Below are 20,984 nucleotides of genomic sequence, written 5' to 3'. Positions count from 1 at the left end.
AGTATCAGATTCTCGGCAGTTGCTCCCTGGAACCCACTACTCTTCATTTTTCCTTCTTGTCAAGTCTCTACCACCACCAGGTCCGGGAATGGGCACCTGCCCCCTGCTGAGCCAGTGTGCTCTGACTTGCTGCCCACATGGTGGCCAATCTAGGCCAGTCAGAGTACGCCTTGTGATTGCCCCCTCTGGTGGTGGGGGCTAAGACGTGTCATGCTCAGATCTGATGGAGGCTGTTTTCTGCCCTGGGTGGGAGGCAGGGCGGAGAGAAGCGGAAGCTTGACAGTGTGATTCCTGTTGTCATGGAAACATGATGGCACTCACACTCTTCCCCAGAAGCCTGTTACCCTGACATGCTTCACTTTTTCTTTATGTTGGGTTTATATCCCTTGAAATCAAAGACTCTTAAGTGAAATACATATCAGTGTCCATACACTTGGCAGATTAAATAAGGGAGGCTCATCACATCTTTAGGGAGATCCCAAAGACCAGTGCTCCCCAGGTGGCTCAGTGGTAAAGAATCCACTTGCCAAGCAGGAGACCCGGGTTTGATCGTGTGTTGGGAAGACACCCTGGAGGAGGAAATGGCCACCCACTCCAGTATTCTTGCCTGGAAAATTCCATGGACATAGGAACCTGGTGGGCAACCGTCCATGGGGGTCACAAAGAGTCAGACACAACTGAGCGACTGACCACACACACAGCAAGACCAGTGCATCGGTGCTGCAGAAGTGTCCCCCTGGTCAGTTTTCAAGGAATCTCAGGAGACTCCACCCCCACACTCACACAGACTGGCTCCTCCAGGGCATCTTCATCCTCTTGCGGTTGTGTCTCACAAACGCCTTCATGTGGATTTCCTTGCTCTGTCCCCTATCTGGACAGAGGCCAGGCCGGCTGCTTGGGAGTTAGACCTTCCATGTTCTGCCATGCCCTTACTGGTAAGACAGCCGTGACGGGGCCAGCCCTGCTAGTCCAGGGCTGCCACGAGGAAGAAACGGGCCTAGAGCAGCGCCTGACAGAACCACCTCAGTGACAGTCACGACCGGCTCTGCCCCGCAGCCCGGCGGACACTTCACGAAACTGTTCACACCCTGTAGGCCATCCCAGAGGCAGAGACCTTGTCTTCCGGATGCTGAATGTTCTCTGTTCTTGCCAGCTCATCCTGAGTGTGGTCCAGACCCTCCTCAGGGCCGCAGAGGTCCTGCTGTCCCCCAGGCAGGACGTCAGTCCTCTGATAACGCTCGGTGCCCTTGAGTGCCTGGTGGGGTCTCGGCAGGGAGGGACACAGGAGGATGCCAGCAGAACTACTGCTTGGCCACAGAGTGAGGGAGCGCTGATCCCCTGGCTGACACAGCCCCTCCAGGCTGCGCCCTGACTCATCCGCCCCTTCCACGCTCCTTTGAAGTCTCCATCTTGGAGGCTCATGTGTGTGTGTGTGTGTGTGTGTGTCTCAAAGCGTGTGTGTGTGTGTGTGTGTGTGTGTGTGTGTGTGTGTGTGTCTCTCTCTCCAGGATGCAGGACTTGAATTCCTGCAGGCCATTTCACCTCCCCAAGAGGTAGACTCCGCCAAGGTGACTTGGCCACCAGAATGGCACCCGAGATGGACTGCCTCCCTCCATCCAGTAACCAGAGTAGAGGGCTTGTGACCTGGGTCAAGGTGGTCAGCCCGCTGGCCAGAGGGAGGCTGTGGAAGGAAGCTGCCTCCCCCGTTCCTGAGGCGTGGGGCCCGTGTCCAGCCTGGTTCCTGTGGGAGGTGCTGGGAACACATTGTTGTTGTTGTTTTTTTAAGTTGACCAGCACTGTAGAAGCGCTGTCTGGAGTACGCCTCTGTGTGCGTCATACCCTCCTTTCTTTTCCTTTACGGGGATGCAGAGCAGTAGAATGACCTTTGATGGTTTTTGAAACTGAAAGCAGCCTTTTTTACAGCTCGGGTTCCAGTCTCGTGTCATATGTGGTTCCAGGGCTGGTGACAGTCATCGGGGAAACGGAGCCTGGGCAGGCAGGGGGTTTGCCCAGAAACTGGTCATCAGCACGCAGAGTAAGCCCTGGAGCTGCAGCACCCGAGCCCCAGGGCTTCTGGAATCAGCCCCCTGCCACCTCCTCCCACAAGACTCCGCGCCGCAGACAGTGGCCTCTGGGGCTTTCCTTCCCACTCCCTCCACTGGTCCCCAGTGAGCCCGACTTGGCCTCGCAGCCTGAAACCCAGTCTGGGGTCAGGCCTGGGCAGGCCCTGCCCTCTCCCCTCGCGGCTCTCAGAGAGAGGAGGAGGGGGCCTCCCCTGAAAAGAATGCGCTTGTCTGCCCGCCTGTCTGGCTCCGGGATCAGTCTAGGGTTTCAGCCACCAAAAAAGGCTGCAGGAAGGAGAGGGCCTCCTGTGGTTGGCCGGGAGAAGCTACGGACACTGGCTCACACGACCTCCCAGACCAGAGGGTCCCTCGACGGCGACAGCAGGTCCCACCCCCACCTTGCAGCCCCTTCCCACTGAGGTGGTCAGGGCCCTGCCGCTTACTCCCATTTTAAGGCTAAGGAACCTGAGGCCATGGTAAGTGGTGGGCGGAGGGCTGAAGCCCCAGCACCAAATCCTCTGCTCTGCTTGCCAGCCCCTCTCCCCCGTCCCCCAGCTGTCCCGAGCAGCCACTGCGTGCCTGGGGCAGTGCTGAGGGAGGGGAGGAGGCCAGAAGGGCCCTTTCCAAAGCACCCCATGCTCCGCCGGCCCTAGCAGTGAAGGTGTGTGGGCCCTGCTCTGGCCCTTCTTGCTGTGTGATCTAGAGGGAGTTACTCACCCTCTCAGATGAGGCCAGTCCCCTCATCTCTGAATAAAAGTGAGGGCACCACCCTCATAATGGGTGGTTTTCAATCCTGATGTGCATCAGAGCCACCTGGAGGAAGGGCTGTAAATACGCTGGCACCCAGGCCTCACCCCAGACTGGGGAGATCAGTGAATGGAAGCCCAGGGATCCCAGCGAGCCCCTGACTGAGAACCGACATCCTGTGAAGAGTTGGTCCCTCCAGGATGAAATCCCAAGACAAGGGCCTGGCCCCTGACAGTCCTTCCCTTTCCTGACACCCACCTTCCTTCCCGCATGTGGCTCCAGCAAGGGCTCGTCCTCAAAGTCTCATCCAACTTCCAGTATTTTACAAATCCTCGGCCCCGCAGAGGCAACACTCGGAGCAGGAGGAGAGCAGAGGGAGCGGGGGGATGGGGCCCTCTCTCCTGTGACCAGTGGCTGGAGCTGGCTTGGCCATTTCTCCCACCACCAGCCCAGCTGTGTGTCCTCGCTTCCCGGCTCTACTTACACCTGGGGACGGTTTTGAACGAGGACAGAGTGGAGCTCCTGGTGACCTCCTAGCACATCGGCCTCTTTTCTACCAAGCAGGGGCCTTCCTGCCACCCGTTACCCGCCCTGTAGACCCCTGTCACTGCTCCACACGTGCTGACAGGGCCTGGGAGCCCAGCAGGGTCAATGCATGCCTTGAAGACAGGAGGAGTCCGCCACATGAAGACCTCCTATTTCAACAGGCAGAGGCCAGCGGGCTTGGGCTCCAGCAGCCCCCAGCTGCTAGGTGAAGCAAGCCCTCGTCCAGATCTCATCTGCTGCCCCGCTGGGAGAGGCGGTGTCTTCCTTCAGATTGTTTCTAGTCGTCTGACACTTCCAGCTTTCTTGGCCCAGGGCCTGAACATGAGCTTTGAGCATCAGTCTGAGCATCACCAGCAGATGGAAGTTGTGCTGTGTGGGGACAATGGAAGGTGACTGGCTGATGGCACAAGCCAGCTGATGGGAAGAGGCCCTCATCCGCCACAGCGCTGGTGGCATCAGGGGGCTTCCTGCCTCGGAAGTCTCAGCATCCAGCCCGAAGCCGTCTGCCGCTGCCACGTGAGAATTACCGTCAGAATTACTGTCCCAGCTTCACCCACCTTGGGGCCTCCATATCCGCCATCACTGTCAAGGTGACTCCCAGGAAAGTCTGAGGCCTGGGGTTGAGAGCCCTCCCAACAGGAAGTGACTTGACGACATGAGCCTCGACCCTCTCCCTTCCCCACGGCCCCATCCAGATTGAACCCAGACCCCATTTGTCTGGTCTTTCCAGGTGTCCTTCACAGTCCCATCCGCAGCTGTTCACCCTCTTCCTACTTGGGTGGGTCTCTACAACTCCCCATTGGGGCAGGCAAGAATGATTCCCCTATCCTACAGATGTGAAAACAGAGGCAGGGCTGTTCTGAGATGAGACCTGCAGGGCCAAGACTTGAACCCTTGTGTCCACACGCCTGTGAATAACTGTCCAGTGAATGACTATCCAGTGAATAACTCCGGAAGCCACAGTGGGGTGTCCATGCATCCACTCACTGATGTCAGTCTCTAGTCCCTTCTGAGTATGACTTTTCTGCTGGAATGGGCAATGATAGGGGGCTGACCGCCTACCTGGGCGAGGAGACCAGAGACAGAAGTGTGAGTGTGGTGGATGGGGGTCAGCCTGGTGGAGGGGGTGGGGCTGTGGATGGAGAGCGCTCAGGGCAGAGGAACAGCAGCTGGAGAGGAAGACCATAGGGGAGGCTGATGACATCAGGGAAGAGGGCTTGCTTTGTCCTAAGGGACGTGTTCTGCCTTCTTATTTCTCTGAATTTTGGGCCAGCTGGGGTACACAGTCCACTCTTGGGAAAAGCCTTCCCCAAGCCTGTACCCGCACCTTGCAGACAGCCCTTGCTCCAGCCCTTCCTGGCTCTTGGAACGGAAAGTTGGCCTAAGTTTCTGGCTGACCCAGCTCTGCTCCTGCGGTGGGTAGAAGGGGTCACTGGGGATGGGCTCCACCCAAGGAATCCCCACTGGGCTCCCAGGAGACACCCCAGGAGCCCCACCTGTTAGCAGCATGTGGTGGCCTTTCACCAAATGGTCACGCCTGGACCTTCCCCCAAGACTGCTGGGCAGCAACACCTTGAGCCCTCCATTTGTCGCTTCCCTAAAGAGCCAGGACCAAGGGGTGTTCTGTCCAGCCGCCTGTGACTGCCGAGTTGCAGGGCCTTCCCTGGTATAAGAAAGGCACTTTGGCTCCTCTCTGGGAAAAGGGCAATTTGGCTTTTCTAGGGGCAGAGATTCGTTCCTAATCACTACAGTGTATAACCTCCCTAACTTCTGCACGCCTCGGTTTTGGTCATCTCCATTTCGCAAGATAATGCCTGTTGTCTGCCTTATATTAATCAAACAGACTTAATTCCTTTGTCCTTTTTTTAAACTTTTTTGTTTTAACCAAATTCATTTGTTTATTAAGTTACTGGGTTTTTATTATGTGCCAAGCAGCATGTTTTGCTAAATTCAATATAATTCATGAGGGAAATAAAAAGCTCAAGAAAGAGATCACTCTAATTCATAAAGCAGTTTCATTGCAAAATTTGCAAACCAAGTGATTTCGGATAAGCTTTTGTTAATAAAATATTTTAAATCTGATTTTTTTCATGTTGAAACATTATTTCTTTTAAATGAAGCTAACATTTATTGATTTAAATCAGGCCTTGTTTTTTTTCTTTTTTCTTTTTTAACTGTTTGAAGTGTGGCTGACATGTAGATAAGCACACAAGTCATAAACAGTCAGTTTGCTACCATGCCGCCAGCATCCAGACAAAAAACAGAACACGTGAGCTCCCAGGAGCCCCCAGTGCCCTCCCCACCCCACCAAGGTAACCACGACCTTGATTTCCAATGGGCTTTAAGAAGGCATCACCCTCTTCCTTCTGTACAGGGTAGACCAGGACCCTTGAAAAGAAGGGGAGAGAAAGAGCAGAAAGGCGGCTTCCAGGATTCCTGTGCACTCTCGTGCCCTAGAGCTGGTTGGGGCCCTATGGACTCTGGGGCTTTTCCAGCCAGCTGTGCCCAGGAGTCCCCAGGAGTCCCCTCTGGCAAGTGAATCTACAGAAAAACACTTGTCCATTGCTTTCCAAGAAAAAGCACTTTTTTCTTGTTTTTAAAAATTGTATGAGGTCTTCAGAATCACATGCCCAATTGGTGTGGACCAGAGAAAAGCAGCAAAGTTTCATTTTTTTAAAAGCTGGAACATACAAGGAAGAGCCATCCAGCTGGCTTGCATTCCAGGACATTTTTTCAGCACCCTGCCTTCCCTCACCCTTCTCTGAAGGCAGGGCACCCCTCGCCTGCCTGTCGTCCTGCCCTTGGTAATTGCAACCAGCTGTCCAGAGTGGAAATTCACACTTCCAGGTCCATGCAGGCTGCTCTCTGGGTGTCTATGAAGGCGGAAGTCCCCTGCCACTCCCAAGCCCATCTCCTCTCAGGTCAAGGAACTCCACCACCACCACCACCACCAGTTCTGGTTCCAGCTCTTCTGTGAACTCCCTTGGGCTTGTCCCTTTCCCTCTTGGAGTATCAGTATCCCCAGATGTAAAACAAGTGAGCCCCCACCCTGCTACTGGACTGGCCTTCTGTGAGACAGACCCATGGAAGTAAGATTGCTGCAAGATTTGGGAGGGATAGTTCTCCAGGCATCAGCTCCATGCCCACTCTTCCAGGAAGTCTCCCAGGAAGGCCCCTGTCCCTCAGCACATCAGCGTCTGGCAGCTAGTCCTGTGTATTCAGCAGGTCCTACATGCACTGCAGGGAGAACACACCTGTGCACAAGGCGCTATGGCATCCGTCCTGCTGGAGCTGTGGCTTGGGTCTCTTACCTGGCTGGCATCTCCCATTACTCCTTCCGGGTGAGTGTTCTGTGAGTAGTAGGCCAGAGCTTGAGCTTGCAATTCTATTCATATATTTCTCTCAAGAAACCTGGTTCCAAGAACAGATGCGCTCAACCTGGCTGAAAAGAGGAGCAAATTTTTCTGGAGCCACCAGTCCCAGGTGGCGCTAGTGGTAAAGAACCCACATGCCAATGCAGGAGATTAAGGAGACCTGGGTTTGACCCCTGGGTCCAGAAGATCCTCTGCAGGAGGGTATGGCAACCCACTCTAGTATTCTTGCCTGGAGAATCCCATGGACAGAGAAAGAGGAGCCTGGAGGGCTACAGTGCATAGCTTCGCAAAGAGCTGGATATGACTGAAGCGACTTAGCACGTAAGCACCAGTCCAGTTCTGGTTCTTCCAGGTCTCACCAGGCTTCCTTGGACACACTTCACCCCTCCCCCTTCAGGGTGAGCAGTGGGGGGCTGACCTCTGAAAACTTGTCCAGGTCTGATCTTTGCTGATTCTTGGAATCTGTTTTTCTCGTCCAGAGAACAGGAGGCCAAGAGCAGGAAGAATAAACTGAGACTTCTTTAGAAAGCAAGCAGAAGTTTCTTAAAAGTTAAATGAATGTCTACCTTATGGTCCAGCAATTGCAGTCCTAGGTATTTACTGAAGAGAGTGAACACGTATGTCCACAAAAAGGCTTGTACAAGAACATCTATAGCAGCCTTATTCCTAATCACCCAAACAGGAAGCAGTTCAAGCATCCAAAAGGTGACGTGACAAACCAGTTGTGGAACATCCAGACGATGGAATATTACTCAGCAGATACTCAGACAATACCATTCTGGCTGTACAGGTGATGGAGCAGGATGTATGAATCCCACAGTTGTTGCACTGAGTGAGAAAAGCCAGATGGAGCGTACATGCTGCATGAATTACATATAGAAAGTTCTAGAACAGGCAAAACTACTCTATGGGAGTAGCAATCAGAAAGTAGTGGTGAAGGGAAGCCCTGAGGGAACTTTCTGGGGCAATGGAACTCTGTTTTTTTTTAATATTAATATTTATTTGGCTGCACCAGATCTTAACTGTGGCATGCAGGATCTGGCCAGGGATGGAACCTGGGCCTCCTGTATTGGGAGCTCGGAGTCTAAGCCACTGGACCACCAGGGAAGTCCCCTGGAACTGTTTTATATCTTGTTTTGAGTGGTGGGTATATAGGTGTATACTACTGTCAAAACACTGACTAAACAATTAAGATTTTTACGTTTTAATGTACATAAATATTGCCTTAATTTAAAAATTAATTAAAACAGGAAAAGAAGGAAAAGCAGCTAAAACCTTTAGGTCAGGCAGGGAGGCCGCAGGCTGGGCGTCCAGTTTGTCTTGTTAGAAGTGAACAGTTCGCAGGCTGGAGGCACGAGGATCCTGGTGGGCCATTTTCACAGGCACAACGTCACCAAGTGAGACCAAGAGGGTGGGGGTGCAGGGGAAGCAGGGACGTGAGGAGCAGCTTAAAGTTTCATTAGCTACAGCCCAGGAGAAGGGCTCATCTGCCCTTGAATTGGACGTTCATGGAGCTCTCCCCATGCAGACACCATGGCAGGCACTGAAGGTACAGCAGTGACCAGAAGACGTGGTCCCTGCCCTCTGGGAGCTCTGTGAGAGAGAGACCTTGAGCCGCGTGAATCACACCAACAAGCCCCTCAGCCCCGGACCGAGGACTGAGAAAGCACAGGGAGCGCCCAGATCAGCAGCCTGGAGTCCTCCCCCTGTTCAGGTCCAGAAGAGTCACTCAGGAACCCTGAGTTTAGAGCTGAGTTCTGAACGACTGCAAGATATTAACCAGATGCAGAGTACCGAAGAGGGCATCTTTCCCCAAAGCCAGAACTTAACGCAGCAACCACATACCCCAGGGCTGAAGGGGCCAGCTGGGCAGCAACACTGCTGGAGCAGAGCGTTGGACAAAGCAGCGGCGATCGTTGCCGTGCGGCGGTTGTTACAGGCCTGGTGTGCTCCCATCTTCCTATTTTTGCTTTTCAAGAAAACCTAGAAATCTGGAGTTTTTTCAATGTAAACTCAAATCAGTTTTCAACTCTTGTCACATTTTAAAATCACTTTTATAGATTTATCACTTCTATAAATCACTTCAGAACAGCTCCAATCAAACTTCCAGCAGGATTTTTTTGGTAAAAAATTTGCAAACTGAGTTTAAAACTTAGGTTGAAAAGCAAAAGAACCTAGAATATCCAAAAACAATCTTGGAAAAGAACAACAAAGTTGGAAGAATCTCAATACCTGATTTCAAGATTTGGTAGAAATCTAGTCTCAGGACATTATGTTTCTGGCCAAAGGACAGACGTATAGATCAGTGGAATAGAAGAGTGTCCAGAACTAGACTCACACAAATATGGTCAACTGATTTTGGACAAAAGTGCAAACAGAATTCAATGAAGAAAGGATCATGTTTTCATTAAATGATATGACAGTGTGACAGATGGAGTCTTAGGTGGCCCTTCATGACTCCTGCCTTCTCGTGTTCACACCTTTGTGTAAACCCCTCCTCTTGAGTGTACGTGGGTACCTGTGACTTGCTTCTAACCAATGGAATATGGCAAAGTGATGGGATGTCATTCCCATGGCTACATCATGTTGTATGAGGCTCCATCTTGCTGCCCACTTGCTCCAGAGACTCTCCCTGATGACTTAATGGAGTAGGCAGCTGTGTTTGGAAAGCCTGCAAAGCCAGGAACTGCAGGAGAGAGACTTCTAGGAACTAGGTGGCCTCTAGGAGCTGAAAGTCACCAGCAAGATGAATTCCCCCAACAATTTGGATGAGCTTGGAAGCATATTCTTTCCAGTCAAGCCTCCAGATGAGAACATAGTCCAACGAGACCCTACAATGACCCAGCTAAGTTGAGCTCAGACTCCTGACCCACAGAAACTGTGAGATAATAAATGGGTTTTGTCTTAAGCCTCTAATTTTGTGATAATTTATGATGCAACACAGAAAATCCATAAGCCAAAAAATAAAACCTCCGGACTTCCCTGGTGGTCCAGTGGTTAAAAATCTACCTGCCAATGCTGAAGACATGGGTTCCATCCCTGGTCTGGAAAGATCCAACATGTCTCAGAATAGCTAAGCCCATGACTATAACTACTGAGCCCACACGCTGCAACTGCTTAAACTGTGTGCCTAGAACCTGTGCTCTGCAACAAGAGAAACTGCCACAATAAGAAGCTCTCACACAACAAAGAGTAGTCCCTGCTCCCTGCAACCAGAGAAAGCCCATGCAGCAACATTGATAAATGAATTTTTAAAAATAAAACCTCTACCTAAATCTCATATCATATACAAAAGTCCACTCTCGATGCAAAAGCATAAAACTTCCAGATAAAACAAACACTGAACACAGGTATATCTGGCCAGACAGTGGACAAGGTAGGAGCCACGGGGCAGGGCAGAGGCAGTGATGGAGGGAAGCGCAGTTGTGACCCACTAGGACTCAAGGTCCAGAGCTGCCCAGGTGTCACATGAATAGCAGCAGCTTCAGCCCTGGGATCTCTCTGGGGGCATCTCTGGTCTCCTCTTGCTCCCAGCTGCCCAGTCCTTCTGCTTTCTCTAATCTAGTCCAAATCTGATTGGTTTCGCTAACACCACCCCGACATCAGAGTTCTTTGCCACATCGTAGGTGACTGACCAACCTATGGATGCACGGCCTGGCTCAATGCCACCCTCGTTCTTTCAGTTTCCACCCCTGAGCTCAGCCAACCACTGCCACCTCCCAGTGGGGCCGCGGGAGGGACACCAGATGATGCAGATGCTGTGACTGTCTCATTAGAAAGACACAACTCTGTGCCTAAGTCCCTTTGTGCCATCGTTCTGAGGTTCCCTGGAGAGGGACACAGGCCAGGGATCCCATGGTCCTCTGGTGCCCCCCCCACGCCCTTACTCCTGCTGCGCTGCAAGCTCAGGCGAGCTGCAGCTGCCGGAAGCCCCGCTGAGAAGGCTGGGAGGCGACCCAGAGACAGGTGTGAGAAGCTGGGGCGGGGGTGGTGCAGAAAGCTACCCAGGAAGGGCAGGGCCGTCCCTTTCTGAGAAGATGCTCTGGGGAAATAGGCAGTGCTGCCCTGAGTCACCACCGCCAGCTGGCTCCCAGGGGCCTCCGGGCGGAGTGATTTCAGCAGCGTGTCTGTGTGCAAGAGTGATGCAGGGCCCAGGAGATGGGAGGACTCAAGTAACTGAAGAGAACGACTCATGAGCCAAGCAAGTATCACCATTTGTGGAGGGAAGAGCAAAAGGGTCCTGTGGAACCAAAGTTAGGTAGAGGGTGCTGGGCTCCCCATTTAAGAGGGGCTGAGTTTTACACTGCTTTGGCTAATCTACCCAGATCAGTCCCTGACACAGCCCCCCAACAAACACCCTCCTGTGTTTTTTCATTCATGGACAAAGCCCCCAAGGTTCTCAGAACACTCTGCCTCCCTCTCTCCCAGGCTGGTGATTCAGTCAAGTCTATATAAGCACAGCCTTGAAAGAACAGAATAGAAGGATTAGCTGGCTTCCTGATGGGCAGTGGGTGGCAGCAGGGTGGGGTGGGGACCATGACTCCTCCTCGAATGTCCAAAGGACACAAAAGCTGGCTCAACGATCACAAAAAGTAAATCTCAGTTTGTTTTTTCCTGTGGCCTTCATCAAGCTAGGAAAGTAGAAGAAAGAAAACAGGGACTATGCAGGAGAAGGGGTCACCGTACTCTCCCTGGTCCTAAACAAGATGTCAGGCAGGCATCCAATCATTCAGAAGACCTTGGAGGTAAGAGATGGGGCAGAAACCTCTGAGGACAGATGGAGGCAAAGGCCTGCTTGCTTGTCATGAGATGCAGGTTGCCATGGTGATGGGGGGATGCAAGGTCCAACCGAGGAGAGGAGACTGGGAAAAGGTCTCAAGGGAAGATGCTGGGGGAGGCTATTTTCTTGTTGTGTACCCCACAATGATCTGAGGACTTTACCCGGCCTTCCCTTAGTGTTGACCAGGGGCCACTGGGTGCATGAACCATCCTGTGACAAGTGACAAGGGTGATCCAAAATATAAGGGACTCCATGGTGGGAGGCTTCCTGGAGAAGACACATGTGGGTTGGGCCAGGCTGTAACAGCCATGGGCTGTGGGAGCATGCAGAGGGACAGAGCACTCCAGGGTGAGGGGGCACCAAGGCCCCTGCAGGAATCAGCAAGTTTTGTGCAATGCCCTGGGAAGAGACCAAAGGATCCTCTGCCATGAGGGGGAGCTGCCAAGTGGACCAGAGTCTGAAGTCTATCAGCTCCAGTGGCCACCAGGGTCTGCCGTCTGCTGCCACCCACTGGTCCCCAGCCATCCTGGGGCACCTCCTCACTCACTGTCACCTGCCGGTGCCCAGGAGATTCCTGGAAGCATCGGCATTCTGCCCAGAGTTTGCTGGAGCAGGTCCCTGCCTCTCACCAGCTTTGTTCAAGTCTCATGTTGTGAACACAGAGACAAGCACTGTGCCCACTGCGGGGACAAAACAGACAAAGCAGACAGGGTTCTGGCCTCGTGGAGCTTACGTTCCAGTGGGAAAAGGAAGCATCGCTCACAAAAGCATGCAAATAGCCATCCTGACAACGCTGCTGTGTGCACGTGACAGGGAGGGCAGGACCACGGAGTTGGCCAATGCATCTGTTGCTACACAGCAAATTACCCTCAAATACAGTGGCTTAAACAGCAATGATCTTTTACTATCTTTCATGGTTTCTTTGGATCAGAAATGTAGAAAGAAAGGACCCAGTGGGGGTGGCCTATCTCTATGATGCCTGGGGACTCAGCTGGAGGACTTGAAGCTTGGGTGCTGGAAGTATCTGAATGCTCACTCACTCTTATGTGAGCCTGTCTTGTTGGTTAGGACACTCCTGTGGTCTTTCTCTGAGGCCTGGGCTTCCTCACAGCATGATACCCGAGTTCTAAGAATAAGCACCCCAAGAGAGAAAGAGCCAGGAGGAAACCGCATGGCTCTGAAAGGATCTTCAGAAATCATATAGTGTCACTTTGACATTTTCTTCTGGTTGAAGCAGTTATAAAGATGGAGCCAGGTCCAAGTGCAGGAGACAGAGACTCTGACCCCTTGGAAAGGAAGCATCAGTGGCATCTGGTAAGAACCTGAGGGATGGATATATATAATACATAGAGTATGCTCATGCCTAGTTATTCAGTCTGACTCTTTGTGACCCTTTGAACGGTAGCCTGCCTGGCTTCCTGTCCATGGGACTTTTCAGGCAAGAATACTGGAGTGGGTTGCCATTTTCCTCCTCCAGGAAATCTTCCCAACCAAAGGATTGAACCTGTGTCTCCTGCATAGAAAGCAGATTCTTCACCAGCTGAGCCATCAGGGAAGCCTATTTTATATATATATATATATATATATATATATATATATAAAATATTAATGTACATATGTATGTATATGATATATAGACGCAGCCTTCTTTGGAAAAGAGTCAATACATCCCAGAAGCAAGCCTTGCAGGATGCTCTGGAGTCAGCCAGATTCCAGGAAGGAACACTCCAGGCAGAGAGAGAGCATAGGGACCACTCTGAGGTAGAAAGGAGTCGAGTGCATGTGAGCACCAAGGAGAAGCCCTGTGCTCCTAGAACGAGGGTGTGCGGGGTCAGAAAGTGAGGCCAGGAAGGTGGGTGGGGCAGAGAACACAGGGATCTGGGGTCGGGTGTGTGGGCTTGGGCTCTGAGCCTGAGGGCACTGTGAAGCCAGGGAGTAACCCAATCAAACAGATGTTCCAACAGGCTTCATCTGCTGCTGAGTGGAGATGGGCTGGATGGGGCAAGAGTGGGTGATGGGAGACAGAAGCATCCATGCCCCTTGGTCTGAGAACCACCTGCCTAGAGGTAGTGGAGTAAGGACTGAGCCCACCCAGGGGTGCGAAAAAGACCCCCAGAGAAGGCAGGGGGTGGGATGGGCAAGGTGGTGCCAGGCAAAGAGGGAGATCCCAGAAGGGAACCTAAGCTAAGCATGAGCTAAGAGCTGCCCCGAGAAATCCCCTGACCTGGACCTGGTGAAGAACCTGGTAAAATCTCTCTGACAGGTGCAAATCCCCCGAGGCCCCCTGCGTAAAAGGAATACTGTATTTCTTGGCACTTCGTGATGACATCTCTTGGTCTTTCTAAATAAAATTAAGTCCTTTTGGGGCCCCATTTGCTAAGGTTGCAGAGACCAGATTATCTGCCATGATCAAGGTGTCTTCCCCTGCCTCTGGTTGTACAAGAACTGCAGAATGTTGCCATCTGGATCCATGGGGACAAGGTCCCACTACCCAGCTGGGGTGTTCCTTGCTGGGGGCCCTGGTTTAGGAAGATGAGGGCCATTCAAAGACAGACCCACATCTCTAGACCCAGGTCTGCATGCCAAAAACAGTGTGGCTCCACAGTAGGGCCACAGAGGACCAGCAGCTTCCTGGAGCCGGTTCTCCAGGATGAGGGGAATACGCCATCCTCCAGAAGTCCAGCTTCCCATTCTGGGGCCCCTCCCTCTTCCTCCTTCAAAGCCCACAGCCCAGCCCCTCCCCTCCTTGGCTGACCGTCTAGCACGCAGTCCTGCCAAAGAGCCCCCTATTCATCCACAAAGCCTCTCTGAGGAACTCTGCCTGGAAATCAGACAGCCACTCATTTCCTCCCCTGGGCTTCAGGTGAGTCACGGACCTGACCTCTGCATTCTGGGGATGCTTAGACATCCTCCAGTATAAACAGCAGTGGAGAGCAGACCCCAGGCTACATGTTTACATAAATCCTCCGGCTGCTTTGCCCTTAGAGGACAGCGTGGTGGGGCCTCAGGTTTTCCAAGGGTGGAGGGAGTTGTTGGCCCACCTGATCTCAGAGATCCCCTCCAGCCCTGCTGCTCTGAGATTCCAGGACAATAGAGCTACATGCAGAGGCCATGGCATCAGAGGGAGCCCCTCCCCCAGGCTTGCTGGGCAGGGCGCAGACAGCACCCCCAGGGGCTCCCAAAGCTCAGACAGCCACCGCCCAGGGAAAGTTCACCTCCCCAACAAAGGCTGCCGTTTCTTGTCTTCCCACACGCGATCCCAAAACAAAACAAAATCCAACATGCTCTTTCCAACCACCTGGTTGCCCCTGCAAGTCACCTCCCTAGATGCCAGACAAGGCGGCCTTCCCTGGAGTCCCTAGGGATCCCAGAAGACCTGCATCCAGCCAGGCTGCTCTGGAGTGGGGAGTCAGGGCTCCAAGCTGGTGGGAGTCAGGCCGGCTAACAGCATCCCTGAAGCTGGGTGAAGCCTGACAGCAGAGGTCACTTGAATATTTCCCTGCCTAAGACGGAGGGGAGCTTAGTTCAGAGCCAGGAGCCGGGGGCTACCCTCCCATGGCCGGGTCTGTCTTCAGCATGGCGGGCCCTAAGCTGGAGTTCTGCTCTGGATTCCTAGCCAAGCCTTACTGCTAGGACTGATTTCCCAGAGCCCTGAGCTGTTCCAAAGTTCTGAACAGTTTAGAGCCCAAGGCTCCTCTCTCCCCTTGACCTTTCATTCATCCTTGTCACCTCTCCTTTAATGGACTGATCGCCCCTCTAGGTAACTCCCACTCCACCCTCAACCAAAAGTCACCCTCCCACCCAGTGCTGCTGCCTGGAGCCCTGGTGTCTTTCCAGCTGGGGATCTTGGAAGTGCTCCTGGCTTTCAAGGCAATGCCAGCACCCTCAGACCCTCTCCTGGGACCAAATAACAGACCCTCATGTCTCAAGTGCCTCTCATGTGTCTGATGATCAGCAAAGTGATGACCACTTATGTCTTATGAATTTCTGTTTCACCTGGCTCAGGGGGTTAAGTGTTTCTCCCAAGAAGACACAATGGGAATTCAATTCAGGTCTGTCTGACCCCCAAAGGCCATGCTCTCTTTCTCTCTCTCTTCTGCACAGCCTTTCCTCACTTCAACCCACCCCTGAGCCTCAGCTGAGTCCTAGCCCTCTGCACCCCAGCTTGGCTATTGTGGTGGCCAGGTGCCTCCTTTGGAGAAAGCAGCACCCCCTGTAGGTTAGGACAGGGCTCCAGGAAGAGCGGTCAGCCAGATAATCTGCAGCCACCAGGCCCTGCTGGCTTCCAGGTGACTTTTCCACTATGTGCTCTGGTTCCCTCTGCTACTGGGCCCTGCCCTCCTGCCCCCGGGGATGGCGGGTGGTGAGGGAACGGACTCCCACTTCATTCCCTGCACATCACGAAACTCTGTTCCTGACTTCCCTTCCTCAAATTTGGAAACCAGTCTCCTGCCGGGTCCCTATCACTTTTCTTTTGATCTTTTTTTTTAAATTTAGTTTTTACTTTATATTGGAATATAGTCGATTTACAATGTTGTGTTAGTTTCAAGTGTAGAGCAAACTGATTCAGTTATATATCTACATATATCCCTTTTGAGATTCTTTTCCTATATAGATTATTACAGAGTATTGAGTAGAGGCTCCTGTGCTATACAGTAGGTCCTTGTTGATTATCCATTTTCTATATGCATGAGTGCGTGCTCAGTCATGCACCATGTCTGACTCTTTGCAATGCCATGTACTGTAGCCCACTAGGCTCTTCTGTCCATGGGATTCTTCGGGCAAAAATAATGGAGAGATCCTGACCCAGGGGTCAAGCCCGAGTCTCCTGCATCTCTTGCATTGGCAGGTGGATTCTTTACCACTTAGCCACCTGGGAAGCCCCATTTTATATATAGTAACGTGTAATGTTAACCCCAATCTCCAAATTTATCCCCACCCCACCCCCATGTTTCCCCTTTGGTAACCGTGTTTGTTTTTGAAGCCTGTTTCCTGTCTGTGTTCTGTAAATAAATTCATTTGTGTCATTACACCTGAAAGTGAAATTGAAGTCACTCAGTCGTGTCCAACTCTTTGCAACCCCATGGACTTTAGCCTCCCAGGCTCTTCCGTCCATGGAATTTTCCAGGCAAGAATACTGGAGTGGGTTGCCATTTCCTTCTCCAGGGGATCTTCCCAACCCAGGGATTGAACCCGGGTCTCCTGCATTGCAGACAGACGCTTTACCATCTGAGCCACCAGGGAAGCCCAATTACACCTGAGGAACTTTAAATACTGATGCTCAGATCCCACCCCCAGAGATTCTGATCCAATTGTTCAGGAGTGTGGCCTGGGCCTGGGCAGCTTCAAAGCTCTTCAGGCGACTAGCGTGTACAGCCAGGACTGAGAGCTGCTACAGCGCACTGGAGCTGATCCATGTTGATCTGTCCCAGGGCTGGCACTTCAGTCTCATTCAGCATTGGCTGGATGAATGAGGTGGCCCCCATAGTCCAGGGAGTTGGGGTGGCTGCTGCTAGTGCCCTGAGATGGGACAGTCTGCCTGTCTCTCCTCCTGCACCTTTTCGCTCTCCCCAACCCCTCCTCCTTCTTCTATCAATGAATAAACTTCATTTCTTAGAGCAGCTTATGTTCAAGGCAAAATTGAGCAGGAAGCACCGAGATTTCCCATATACTCCCTTTCCCTACACACCTACCTATGCCCCCACCAGAGAGGTACATTTATTACAATCAGTGACCCTAAATTATCACCCCAAACCCATAGTTCACTCTTGCTGTTGGACATTCCATGGGTTTGGACAAGTGTATAATGACTTGTGGGGGTTCCCAGGGACCATTAATTATAAAGAACTTGCCTGCCAAGACAGGAGACATAAGAGATGCAGATTCGATCCCTGGGTTGAGAAGATCCCCTGGAGGAGGGCATGGCAACCCACTTCAGTATTCTTGCCTTTGGAGAATCCCACGGACACAGGAGCCTGATGGGCTACAGTCCATAGGGTTGCAAAGAGTTGGACGATTATCTTATTGATTTTAAATCTTTATTCTTTTCTAAAACATACATTCAATGCTATAAATTTTCCTCTAAATACTACCTTTGCTGCGGCTGCTGCTGCTAAGTCGCTTCAGTCGTGTCCGACTCTGTGCGACCCCAAGGACGGCAGCCCACCAGGCTCCCCCGTAACCCTGGGATTCTCCAGGCAAGAACACTGGAGTGGGTTGCCATTTCCTTCTCCAATGCATGAAAGTGGAAAGTGAAAGTGAAGTCACTCAGTCATGTCTGACTCTTAGCGACCCCATGGACTGCAGCCTACCAGGCTCCTCCATCCATGGGATTTTCCAGGCAAGAGTACTGGAGTGGGGTGCCATTGCCTTCTCCACTACCTTTGCTACATCCCATACATTTTGATAAATTCTGGTTTCATTTTCATTTAGTCCAAAATGTTTTAAAATTCCTCTTGAGATTTCCTTTTTGACCCATGTGCTATTTAGAAGTGTGTTGTTAAATCTCCAAATACTTTGGGATTTTCCAACTATCTTTCTGTTATTAATTTCTAGTTTAATTCTATTATGGTCTGAGAACAGACATTGCATGATTTATACTCCTTTAAATTTGTTAAGTTGTATTTTATGGCCCAGAATGTGGTCTATCTTGATTAATGTTTCATGTGACCTTGAGAAGAATGTAAAATCTGCTGTTGTTGGATGAATTAGTCTATAGATGTCAATTATATCCAGTTGACTGATGGTGCTGTTGAGTCCAACTATGTCCTTACTGATTTTCCTCCTGCTGAATCTGCACATTTCTCTTAGGGAGTGATAATGTCTCCAACTATAGTAGTGGATAATCCTTTGCTCCTTGTAATTCTATTAGTTTTTGCCTAACATGTTTCAATGATCTGTTGTTAGATTCATATACCAGAAGATAGCTGTGTCTTCTTGGAGAACTGACCTCTTTATCATTATGTGATACCTCTCTCTATCCATGATAATTTTCCTTGCTCTGAAGTGTGCTCCTTCTGAAATTAATATAGTTACTCTTTCTTTTGATTACTGTTCAGTTCAGTTTTTTCACTCTGTCGTGTCCAACTCTTTGCGACCCCATGGACTGCAGCACGCCAGGCCTTCCTGTCCATCACCAACTCCCAGAGTCTACCCAAACTCATGTCCATTGAGTCGGTGATGCCATCCAACCATCTCATCCTCTGTCGTCCCCTTCTCCTCCTGCCCTCAATCTTTCCCAGCATCAGGGTCTTTTCAAATGAGTCAGCTCTTTGCATCAGGTGGCCAAAGTGTTGGAGTTTCAGCTTTAACATTAGTCCTTCCAAAGAACACCCAGGACTGATTTCCTTTAGAATGGACTGGTTGGATCTCCTTGCAGTGCAAGGGACTCTCAAGAGTCTTCTCCAACACCACAGTTCAAAAGCATCAATTCTTCGGTGCTCAGCTTTCTTCACAGTCCAACTCTCACATCCATACATGACCACAGGAAAAACCATAGCCTTGACTAGATGGACCTTTGTTGGCAAAGGAATGTCTCTGCTTTTTAATATGTTGTCTAGGTTGGTCATAACTTTCCTTCCAAGGAGTAAGCACCTTTTAGAAGGGTATAACTTTCTCCATTCATTTACTTATAATTTACATGTATTTTTATATTTAATGTGGGTTTGTTGTAGACAACATATAGTTGGGTCTTGTTTTTTTACTTCACTCTGATAATCTCTTTTAATTGATTTATTATATTTAAGTCATTGATATTTAAAGTGATTACTGATGTAATTGGATTAATATCTACCATATTTATTACTGATTTCTATCTGTTGCCCTTGCTCTTTGTTTCTATCTTTGCCTTCTATACTTTTTCTACCTTTTGTGGTTTTAATTGAGCATTTTATATAGTTCTATTTTTTCTCCTTAGCATATGAATTATACTTCTTTTTTTAATGGTTGGCCTAGGGCTTGCAATATATGTTTACAATTAATTACAATTAATCCAAGCCCACAACACTACACCACCTCACCTAAGGTACTGCAAGGGCATTATAATGTTCTTTATTTCTCTCTCCCATCCCTTGTATCATTGCTGTCCTGCTGCTTCTGCGTAGTTACTCAGTCATGTCCAACTCTTTGCGACCCCATGGACGGCAGCCAGCCAGGCTCCTCTGTCCATGGGATTGTCTAGGCAGGAACACTGGAGTGGGTCTCCTGCAGTGCAGGCAGATTCTTTACCACTGAGCCATCAGAGAAGCCCCAGTGCTGTCAAAAATATATAATGTGTGTGTGTGTGTATATATATATATATATATATATTCAAATGCATTGTTGTTATTATTATTTTGAGCAAGTTGTTGCCTCTTAGATCAATTAAATAGTAAGTTTTTTTTACATCCACCTTCTTATTCTGGCTCAGAGGGTAAAGCATCTGCCTGCAATGCAGGAGACCTGGGTTCGATCCCTGGGTCAGGAAGATCCCCCGGAGAAGGAAATGGCAACCCACTCCAGTACTCTTGCCTGGAAAATCCCATGGACAGAGAAGCCTGGTAGACTACAGTCCATGGGATCCCAAAGAGTTGGACACGACTGAGCAACTTCACTTTCACTTTCTCATTCTCTAATGCTCTTGATTTATGTAAGTCAGAACTTCTGACCTATGTCATTTTCCTTCTTATGACAAACTTCTTTTAATATTTAAGACAGTTCTATGATAACTAGTTTCCTCAATTTTTATTTATCTGAGAACGTCTTAATCTCTTTTTCACTTTTGAAGAATAATTTTGCGGGACACAGAATTCTAGGTTGGAGTCTTTTCTCTCTCAACACTTTAAATATTTAACTCTACTTTCTTTTAGATTGCATGGAGAGAAGTCAGATGTAATTCTTATCATTGCTCCTCTGTAAGCAGGATTTTTCCCCTCTGGTGTCTTTCAAGAGTTTGTGTTTGTCTTTAATTATCTGAAGATTAAAATGATAAGCCTAGGTGTAATTTTTGTGTGTTGTTTTGTTTCGGCATTTATCATGCTTGCTGTTTTGTGAGCTTATTGGCTCCATGGTTTATTGTCTAACATTAATTTTGGAAAAGTCTGGGTCATTATTGTTTCATATATTGCTTCTGTTCCTGTCTCTCTTTCTTTTCCTGCTAGTCCCGTTGCACTTTTTAAGTTGTTCCACAATTCTTGGATATTTTGTTCTGTGGGGTTTTTTTAAGTCTTTTTTCTCTTTGCTTTTTAATTTTGAAAGTTTCCATTATCATGCTTTCAAGCTCAGAGATTCTTTCCTTAGCTAATGAGCCCATCAAAGGCATTTAGCATTTCTGTTACTTTTTTTTTTTTTAATTTCTAGCATTTCTTTTTGGTTCTTTCTTAAAAACTACATGTTTCTGCTTACTTTATCCAACTGTTCTTGCATGTTGTCTACTTTTCCCATATTTACCATAGTTCTTTTTTTTTTATATCCCTGTTCTAGTAATTCTAACATTCC

At 49.9% G+C, this 20,984-nt stretch overlaps 1 protein-coding gene across 4 annotated transcripts in view; it reads left to right on the top strand.

Annotated features, from left to right (window-relative positions):
* Positions 1 to 5,438, top strand: part of N4BP1 (NEDD4 binding protein 1) — a 63,533-nt gene extending 58,095 nt beyond the window's left edge. For all 4 annotated transcript variants that reach the window (XM_025268610.3, XM_025268609.3, XM_025268611.3 and 1 more), the window contains one exon: positions 1,924 to 5,438. In XM_025268610.3, the coding sequence (XP_025124395.1) occupies positions 1,924 to 2,482 (559 nt within the window). In that variant the 3' untranslated portion in view covers positions 2,483 to 5,438. The remainder of the gene's footprint in view (positions 1 to 1,923) is intronic.
* The last annotated feature ends 15,546 nt before the right edge of the window (positions 5,439 to 20,984 follow it).

Source organism: Bubalus bubalis, chromosome 18 (assembly GCF_019923935.1).
Source record: "Bubalus bubalis isolate 160015118507 breed Murrah chromosome 18, NDDB_SH_1, whole genome shotgun sequence".
NCBI classification, from domain to species: Eukaryota; Metazoa; Chordata; class Mammalia; order Artiodactyla; family Bovidae; genus Bubalus; species Bubalus bubalis.
This window is presented reverse-complemented; position numbering and strand designations above follow the sequence as displayed.